This window comes from Seriola dumerili, unplaced genomic scaffold (assembly GCF_002260705.1).
Source record: "Seriola dumerili isolate Sdu_G_001 unplaced genomic scaffold, Sdu_1.0 BDQW01000081.1, whole genome shotgun sequence".
Classification (NCBI taxonomy): Eukaryota; Metazoa; Chordata; class Actinopteri; order Carangiformes; family Carangidae; genus Seriola; species Seriola dumerili.
Window position 1 is genome coordinate 5,319,051 of NW_019174336.1, and position 10,286 is coordinate 5,329,336.

General features: G+C 42.0%; 1 protein-coding gene across 1 annotated transcript in view; it reads left to right on the plus strand.

The window, feature by feature from the left end:
• The window catches only part of whrn (whirlin), a 139,402-nt gene extending 129,609 nt beyond the window's left edge, over nucleotides 1–9,793 (plus strand). Inside the window, exons 10-12 of the mRNA XM_022744586.1 lie at nucleotides 93–259; nucleotides 3,216–3,338; nucleotides 9,611–9,793. Of these exons, the coding sequence (XP_022600307.1) occupies nucleotides 93–259; nucleotides 3,216–3,338; nucleotides 9,611–9,793 (473 nt within the window). The remainder of the gene's footprint in view (nucleotides 1–92; nucleotides 260–3,215; nucleotides 3,339–9,610) is intronic.
• The last annotated feature ends 493 nt before the right edge of the window (nucleotides 9,794–10,286 follow it).

The window sequence follows — 10,286 nt, forward strand, 5'->3', positions numbered from 1 at the left end:
TGTAGGATTGCTTCCACACAATAAGATTTAGAGGCGACACAGTATAATGTGTGTGAGAGTCCCTGACATCATGTCTGCCTGCTCCCCCTCAGGTGGTGCCCTGTCTCAGCTGTCAGACAGCGGCCAGACCCTCAGTGAGGACAGTGGTGTGGACATAGCTGAGTCAGGACACATCAGCAAAGACAGCAGCCCCCATTCCTCACGCACACGCCTCCCCCGAGACACCCAGGGAGGCGGGGGGGACAACCCCTCCAAACCGGTGAGGGGGTGTATCAGAACAGTTGTGATGGATGAGTGGATGAATTGTGGGGAATGAGAGAAGTGTCCAGGTGACCTGGGTGTCTGTGTGTGTATCTCTGTTTTTGTGGGGACTAATTAGAGTTTCAGACCTTAAGGGTCAGATTATAGAAAGTGAGACAGCTCTGAAAATGGAGAGATTTTTAGACACTTTTAGAAATCTAAGACCTTTTTGGAAATTTAGGGCATTTAAAAATGAGGGAACGTTTTTGGTAATTGAAGACCTTTCTGGAAAATGAGATTCTTGAAAAGTGAGATCATTTTTGAGAATGAGGACATTTTGGAAAGTAAAGACATTTTTGAAAAGTGATAATATCGTGTCTGATCCTTACTTCTTTCTCTCTGAGGGTTCGGACCTGGTTTGAATGTTAAAAGTAGAATTAAAGTTAAAATTCAAGTTGGAGTTAGGGGGTAGGCAATGCATTAATATATCACTGTCCTCACAAGTGTAGAAGTATGAACACGTGTGTGTGTGTGTATGTGTGTGTGAGTACTTGTTTTACTATATGCGTGGGGTCTGGTCCACAGGTTTAAAGGGCTGTTTGAGGGTTCAGACTTGTGCTGTGTCTCAAATCGGATACTTCAGTCAATACATTCACATGTAGTACAGTGTGTACACAGTATACTCACTGGCATGTGAGTTTCAACAGGGTAGTGTTGCCCCAAATCAAACACTCCCATTGTGCACTCACCAGAAATGATGATCAGAACAGGTGACCGCGATTGTTGCCCACCTGCAGGCTGCGTCGCTCACTTGACTTGAAAATGAACATTGCATTTTCCTGTATGTGCCCCCTGTGTCATCTGACATGGAAATTAGGCCCCTAATCACCCCCCTGCTTCTGCTATGTAGCCAAGATGGCGACTGTTGGAGGTGAGGGTTGACGGTTTTGAGTGCACCATACAGGTACTTACAGTGCATTGCATGTTGCCATACTTGACAATATAACTCACTTCTGCACTCAAAATAGCAAGTGTTGGTATGGAAAGATGCAAATTGAGACACAGCATTGGTTTTAGGGTGCGGATAAGGGTTGAGGATAGGCATTTAGTTGTGATGGTTAAGGTTAGGGTGAGGAGCTTGGGAATGCATTATGTCAGTGATGGGTCCCCACAAAGACAGCTGTACAAATGCGTGTGTGTAAGTGAGCTGAAAATAAACCATGAGTTACTTACAGGTTTAATAAATCAATGTGCGTTATTGCTGATCCTCCTCCAGAATCTGCCTGAATCAATCCTAACCGTGATCTCTTCTCTCCTCCCTCCGTTTGCTCAAACACACTTGTTTCCTTTCTTCCACTCATTTCTTTATTTATCACTCATGTCATTCATTCAGTCACATGGTCCATCATTTATTTCATCACTCACTGCAGTGACGCTTAATGAAACTTTCAAATCGCTCTCTGGTTCTTATTGATTGATGGGAAAAGTAACGAGTGAGGTTGGGAGTAGCCAGATTGTTTATGATGAAAAGGCTGTTAAGTTCAATGTCTGTGTTAGATCAGAATTACTGTAGGTGGGAAAAGTGATGGCTGAGTGGACTTTGTGTCGCAAAGCGCTACATTTCATTGCTAAGGAGCAAAGCATTTACCTTCTGTTTGTTTTGGAGTGTCAAGCAAGAAGCTGCTGAAAAGAGTGAAATGATGTGCTCATCAAAGAGAGAACATTTGTTTAAGCCTTAATATAACCTCCTCATTCTCACGCCAGTAAAAATACACAGCAGGGTGGCAGGTGCAGAAATGTAGGCTATGTAAATATGGCCCAGAGTCATGAAAGAAAATATCACTTAATATCATGTTTGATACAAAGGCTAAGGTGAAGGTGAGATGGCTAACATCTGTGTTTATATAAAGTTCACCTCCTCTGCCATCTAGCTTCAAGTAGTTGAGTTGTGTTTTCTCATCATCTTTCCTGAAAAGCTGAGCTAAATAGACGTCTATTGGAACAACTTATTTGCTAGGATTCAATAACTACAGCTGACATGAGGCTTTAGCTGAGTGTCAGTGGTTTATGGATGTGTTGTTACTTAATGTTGACAAAATAATCAGCAATTTATCTTAACCGAAGCTTCTCTAGTTAGTCTAAATCACTATGAATAATATGACTCTAATGTTAAAAGAGTCACTAATAGCAACATATTCGCAGAGTAAGAAGAATTAACATAACAGGCTGTAGTTAGAGCTGAAAGCAACCGTTTTCAGCAAACACACTCACGTAAACCCTATGTGCACGATCTGCCAGCTCCAAATGACAGACAAGACAAGGTTAGCGAATAGCTAATGGATAAATAGTGACAGAAAACAAAGAGGACAGAGAGAGGGGTATGGCATTCAACAATGAAATGTCCCCAGCTGCAATCGAACTGAGCATGCTGCAGTTATATGGTTTGCATCTTAACCACTAGACAACCATAGGCATTTATCTTAGAGTAAGGACGAACATACAGATGAGAAAACCCCCACTGTGTTACAGAAGCTAGTGGAACAGAAGCTTTACAAGAGTTGAAATAAATAATAAATTAAATAAATTAATACAGGTGATTCAACAATGGCAAAAATGACATACATGCCTTGTTAAAAATGAGTAAAAGGATTTAAAAACAACAGTTATTTCTTTTGTCCTCTGACTTGTGAAGCTGTTTACCAAGATTGCTCATTATTCATGAATATACCACCAGCATTGAATATGTACATGTTAATAAAGAGGCATGGCCTTTGTTAATGTGTAAATCCACTGAGAAAACTCTCAAGAGACAATAAAGCTCTTACATGGATAAACAAAGGCAGAAAGAAGTGTGTATGCATAGGGGGGCACAAAGACAGAGGCCGGCAAAGGGAGGCTGTGTGATGTTATATTTGGTTTATGAATACAGATTAATAATGTTCTTACATTATAACTTGTCCTATCCCTTACTGTAGCCAGGGCTGTTGGAGCCCACCTCTACACTAGTGAGGGTGGCAAAGAGTGCCAGCACCCTGGGTATTGCCATTGAAGGTGGAGCCAACACTCGCCAGCCGCTACCACGAATTGTCACAATACAGGTGAGTTGGGTAGAAAACAAAATAATAGTTGAAATAATACCACCGCCTATTTAACCCAGCATTCCTATTAATATTAAAGAAGCTATTTGTAAGTTTTGCTATTGCTACATTAGCAGGCGTTTGCATCCACAGCTGTTAACCTAACAGTTTGGCTAAGAGCTTCAGCCATTGTTGCATTTACAGGAGGTTATAAGCACCGTAGCAGCGCTACTTCTTCAGGTCTGACTGGACACTGAACTGACGCGGTATTGGAAAGTGAGCTAGCTAGTTAGCATGCTAATTTCAGTAGAAGAAAATAAGTGAGTGAAATAGAAGTAAAACAAGAGATTGCTTTCCACCACTGGAGACAGCTGGCTATGTAGCAATAACAAAAACTTACATATAGCATCATTAATTCCGCTCCATTTTTGGTGAATGTTCTCCTTGTATTGTCAGCTGTGTGTTTGTGTCTTTTTGATTGTCTGCAATGGTAGCGCGCACACACCCTCTGGGTGGGACTTGATGTCCTTTAAGGCTTTATATGGATTCACACTGCAGCTGAACACACACTGAGATTCCTGCTAATTTTGTCCTTTCTGGGGCCTCTCACAAAGATGATTACAACATTAATGGCCCCCATGAAAAGGCTCGACTGCCAGGAGTCTCTTGCATTTCACTGCAGTTAATTCTTTCAGTATGAGGCAGCTGTGGTATAATGTGTTTGTGTTGATGTTTGAGGATACAGGCAAAAGGCAATATCAGCAGCAACACCTATGGGAGACTTTACAGCATCTTTCACATGAAAGTTTATGCTCTGTTTGGATATATGAATTTTAATTGAATTATGAAGCTGAATGGAAATAAATATGTTGCATTTGCATCATGTGTGTATTTAAAAATCCTGGAAAATACAGGCTATGCAAAGTGAAATCCATGAACTGACAGGTTAGTCACCCCTGAAGAAAGCTATTGCTATTATTGAGTGTGCATATGTCTACATCCCATGGTAATTTTCAAGTCAACAAAGCCTTTCATTAGCTCATGACTATCTGCGGCACTAATCATTTTCTAACCACAGAGAAGCGGGGAGTTACAATTTAAAGAGCAGAGCAGTGGGCAGCTATAGACTACAGTCCACACCGTGTTCAAAGCTGTCGCTCAGCCTCTGACTGCACAGAGGAGGTGATTGAAATAAAAAAGGGTTGCTGATTGCAAGGGGAGGGATAAAAGGATTGGAAATCAGCACATTCAAAATCAAAGAGTGCACTGAAAGAAAGGAGGGCAAGTGTGAGTGAAGGATGCAAAAGAAGTGAGAGCGTTATTACTAAGGGGAGGGGGAGGGGAGGTGTTGGGTAGGTGCAGCCCTTGAGTGTTTGGTGGTTGTGAAGGTGGTGGGAAGGTTGCATCAGGGACCATGTAAACAAATGTGTTTTTAATCACACACCACTGTTGTTCTCAGCAGTGATTGTGATACAGAACCGAAACAAATGCGGGACCCCAGTGTCACTCCCTTTTAAACTTGTTTATCCGACGTATGTGTTTCTGTTTTTGTCTCCTTACACGAGGAAACAGCTCGGCTAATTTTATTGGAGAGCTGCTTCTTTTCTGCATAATTGTCTGGGCCTCAGTGGACCATGTATCTTAGCTCCATTCACTCAGAGATAACAAGACAGCAGCTCTTTAATGAAGAAAGAAAATCCTAAATTCAAAGATGGAAAAGACTCAGAGAAAGTGGTTTTCTCAGATCTGTCAGGTAGTGTCTCTTTCACTTGGTGGAATATTAAGACAAAAACAAAAGTGGTCCAGTATACTAGGCTGAGATTTTCAGGAGAATAGATGGATTCAAAAGATAACAAGCTACAGGTTCTTGCACATTTTTACATAGACATATCCTGTTTTGCAAAATATTATACTAACACAACAAAATAATGAAAGAAAAGAGCGTGCAAAGTCACCTTTCAAGAAGGCCAGCACTGCAGCTGTGCGTGCATTCATTCAACGGCCACCCTGATATGCAAGTCAGGAACCCATGTCCCTTCAGACCAGGACTGTCTGTGATACTGAATGCTGAAGTAGCTGATTGCAAGGGAAGATAGCGCGGACAGAGATCTTGAAACACGGTTAAAACTCTTTTCATGAGCTCATTTGAACAGAGATAAAATTCATTTGAACCATCCAGGCAAGTGGACTGACATGTTAATCAGGTTAAATTATTGCTCGGTGTCTAATTACCGCTCTTATTTTAATTACACAGATATCATCTAAACTTGTGATGTGTCGAGATCTAGACCCTATCGATCACAAGCGAGACAAAGCCACAGGTTACATGACACCACTGCTACATCCCTGAACAATAACACTGAATCGTTTCACAGTTATTTAAAGACATTAATAACATGGCAGCCTCGAGGTCACTTGTTCTCCCTTTCCCTTTCCGGGAAAGGGAGAGAGACTTTCAGCACGTTCAGTTTTCAAGGTGGAAAAGTGAGCTGTTAAAACTTTGCTGTGTCACCTGGGGAAAGCTAACTCAATATTATTAGGCCCTTGAGCAAGGCACACAACCTCAGTACTTCTCCCAGTCAGGACCGAGCATCAGAATGATGAATTTGCTTGGGGAAAAAAAAAAAAAGGTTGGTTTTGTTCTTGGCTTTCTGACAAGCTTCCGCTCCATCAGTGGGACAGATGATGGCATCACATCACAGCCAATGCCTTCGACAATACCGCCTCTCTGCTATATTGGAAGTGCTCACAGTCCGTACAGCAAACCTCTGGCTTCTGTATTCCTTGTCTCTGTGGGCACGAGGCCTGTCTACTCAGGTCGCCTCAATCACAGCTGCAGGGGATGAAGTGCAGATGAGTAAGCCACTGCTAGCCAACCAGCTGTTATCAGTCCCCATCACCCCTCCGGAGGCAACAGCCTGTTATCGCTGCCATCTTCCCACCATGACGACAGACTGCTCCACTCGCTTGGGGTAACTGTTGTAGGCTCAGTAAATAGCGATGCAGTCCTGATGTGGAGGACACTTTAGCCATTGTAGTTGCACGTAAATGAGGTTAGCTGTCAGAGTCATGAGGAGGAGAATGTGGAATCTTTGGTGTGTTTTCAAGATCATGAGTAAGTGGAACTTGTGATTTGTTTTTCTGTAGATATGTTGTTATTTGGTTTGAATGTAGTTTAAAGCAGTATTTGTTTATTTTTATGGCTAATTAATGGCTGACACACTGCTCTGATATTTTATGGACTTATAAAGTTGTTATTGGTCACATGTTAGCAAATAGACATCCAGCAGATACAGAGCAACATTATCATCAAGTTGAAGTTGAATTTGTGTCCAATATGATGAATGTAAGTCCAGTTCTAATTCTCCTTTTAGCTCTGGTTTGGTCTCTACCAACCTCTAAAAAACATCAGGCTCTGGCTGTCGGTCCAGCAGTGAACATCAAGTTTATCATCTGCTGTATGCTTTAGGGTGAGGCCACTTAGACATTAGAACAATCTGTCCTCGTTCTCTCTGTCTTGAAAATATGAGGGTTTCCTTTGTTCAGAGAGGAGAAAGTGATTGGCCCAGGGGTTGTGCAGCCAATCACAACCCAGTCATCACCAAGGAGCCACGCTCAGTTGGTTTCAAATGAGAGAGCAGGATCCTCGCCCAAGCTGCAATGACATAATCCCAGAAGTCTGCAGTGGCTTTGTGCAAGACTGCACTAACTGCCGTGAGAGGCCTGCAGAGGTCATTACATTTCGCCTCTTGACATGAAAAAGCACATTTCTTCGTTACGTAAACCATTCACTGCAGAGACGGTTAAAATAAATGTGTGATGGAAGTAATTTTGATGAAGACTGGTCTCGACTGAGATTTAAAATGTGTGATTTCCACTTCAGACTGGAGAAGAGGAAAGAGAGCAGTCATGACTTCTTCACTTTATAGCCCTCCTCTGGGGATGTGAGGAGATAGGGCGAACAAATATGACTTCGGTTTGCTTCACAGAAACAACAGTGCTGAGGACCTACTTTGTGAAATGAGTCGTCCAGACCAGAGTGGTCTTCGCACAGAAACTAACCCCTTCAGTGCAGCGGTTCAAGACTGTGGCTGAGGATGATGAAATTGATGACATTCTGGGACGTATAGAGGCAGAGATGCGCTGGTTCTTTCAGGAGTCTTCTAATGTCACTGCCAACAGAGCTGAGACTTAAGAAACGAGACCCCAGTCCTGGTGTGTTTCTGAATATCTACCAAGATGTCAGCGCGCAACATTTTTCTGATCACAGATGAAAAGTGTGAGGATGAAACTGCGACGGGGGGGGGGGGGCGCTGCAGGTCAGGAGAGAGCATTTCATTTTGTTGATCACACACTCCTTTGTAAAGGCATGAGGCTGCATACATTTACTGCTGAGCCTCTGAGAGCCAGACTGCAGAGGTTCGTGTGTGTGTGAATGTGTGTTTCTCTGACAGGGTGTCTCTGTATGCTAATGCAGTACCTGTCGCATTTATGGTTCAATGTTTAAATTTTAGCTTGGACACAGTGAGGACTTATTTACTTGGCTGTAACAGAACAGAAGCAGGAATCTCAGACTCTTGTAAAGACTCTTTGTTGGCTCTTGACAGAAGGAACAAGAAGACTTCTTTTTGGCTGGCTGGCCTAGTCCTGAGCTGCAGTTAGTCCCAGGTCTTTGATGTAATGATTGGTTTTACCTTTGAGACTCTTTGTGGTGATGACTGTATTTGATCACAGACAGAAGCTTTTTGTTTTTTCCCCTGAGAGAAATACAAACCAAACTTTGTAAAAAGCCGTGCATGTTGATTCACAACGCTTACCACTTTTTTTGATGGCATTTCCAGACCCATCAAAGACTGTTCTGTCCTCTAAAAAAAATATTAAGTCTGTTGAAAGGTAATGACAGAACTGATATAGTGTTTATATTATCCCGGTGTTTTACAAAGGTGTTTTTTTGTTATTCTGGTGGTGGTGCTGTAGCTTCTCTTTTTTTTTATTTGGCTTTGATTCACTGATCATTACAGCAGATTTACTCATGCAAGGACATTTTCATATTCTTATCCCAACCCTGGTCCTGAGCCTTGTTTGGACGAGTGGTCCAAGTCCGATTTAGCAAGTTGGTCATTTGAGCTTAATGAATCCCACCTGTTCACGAGTAGTTGCACATTTGTGAGACGTGATTGTTAGTATAAACAATGCCTCCAAATGACTGCATACTGTCAGCTGGCCCGTTCTGCTCCATTTGCGAGCAGGCGGCATTCACAAAAATATCACCTGAGAGTAAAAAGAAGAATTTTACACTGTAGTGCTTCAAGTCCTGCTGTCGAAAATCACCTTCACTTTACGTAATGAGTCTTTTCCCACCATCTGCGCATGACCTGCACAGACCTGTACCCCTTGTCAGTTTCGGCCGTGTCCATGAAAAGTTTGTAAATCAGAGAAAATTGGTGAATCAAACAAGTTCTCTAGTATGTGCCACTTGATGAAATTTGTTCGTATGAGAGGTTCCCACATGAGGCCCATCAATGTGTTTTAAATTAACAATCAATGAATCAAATCAAACAAACGTGATCTGTGTAACACTTTTCATACAGGTTAGTGGAGTTCAAAGTGCTTCACAGAATGACTGATAAGTCAAAAAAATAAGAAATCTGATGATGAGTTACAATAAAACAGCTTTAAAAGCTATAATAACATAGAAAACTGTATAAGAATCTTAACAAAATAACAGATAGAAATACAATAAAATACAATTTACAACATAGATACAATACAATAAGTAAATAAAAATAAATTCTATAATAATTAAAAACCATAATTAAAATCGAGGTACATTTCGAGTTAAAGTTTAAAGATGGCTTCAGGTCCTTGGAGACTGTTCCAGCAGCTCGGAGTATAAAAGCTGCCTCACCAAAGGTTTCAGTCCTGCACTTCAGAAGCATTACCAGACAGCTGTACTGGTTCATAGACTGTAAGCATGTGAGACATACTGTATATGCTGGTGCAAGACCATGAAGTGCTTTAAAAACAGAGAATTTTGAAATTAAAAGAGAAACTGACAGGCAACCAGTGTAAGGGACTTCAAAACAGGTGTAATGTGTTGGATGTCAATCAGCATTAGCTGATTTATAACATAGTAAACCAGATAACAGAGGGTTAGAGTACCGTAGTCAAGCCTGCAGGATATAAAAGCATGCATCAGATTCTCTGTCACTCAGAGAGAAATGGTTGCACTAATTAAGTTCTTCTAAAATCCACCTTGTGCTTTTCTGTCTGTGTCTGTTTCTGTTTCTCAGAGGGGTGGTTCAGCTCATAACTGCGGCCAGCTGAAGGTGGGTCAGGTGATCCTGGAGGTAAACGGGGTTTCCCTGAGGGGCCGCGAGCACAGGGATGCTGCACGCCTCATCGCCGAGGCCTTCAAGACCAAAGAGAGGGACCACGTGGACTTCCTGGTGACGGAGTTCAATGTGGCGCTATAGCTGAGCGGAGAGAGGACGATCACAAGAGCAGTGAAGGTCAAGTGCAGAGCAGTACAAGGAGAAGATGAGAGGGAGACATTGAAGCGTCTGTTGATTTAAATGGCACAACTCTTTTAGATAGACGTAAACAAACCACCACCTGATCTCTGAGCCCTTCTCCCATTAAACCCCTGAATCTGGACACATGATACTCAAATTTATACGGTATTATCTCCACTGTGGACTTTGTTCAGGATTCTCCTCAACGTGTTACCTCCCCACTGTGAGACCTTATGCACTACAATGGAAAATAGTGAAACCTATTTCTTTTCTTTGTTCTCTCAGTGTTAGAATTCGTGGATTTGCAATCATTTGAAAACCACTGGAACTTCTCCTAGCGCTCCCACGTCCCATGGTCAGTTGATTTTATTTATTTTTTCGCTTCTATCTGAGAGACAGCTGCACATCTAAGACTGATTCTGGCTCTTTACGAGCTCGGATTTGTATATGTAAA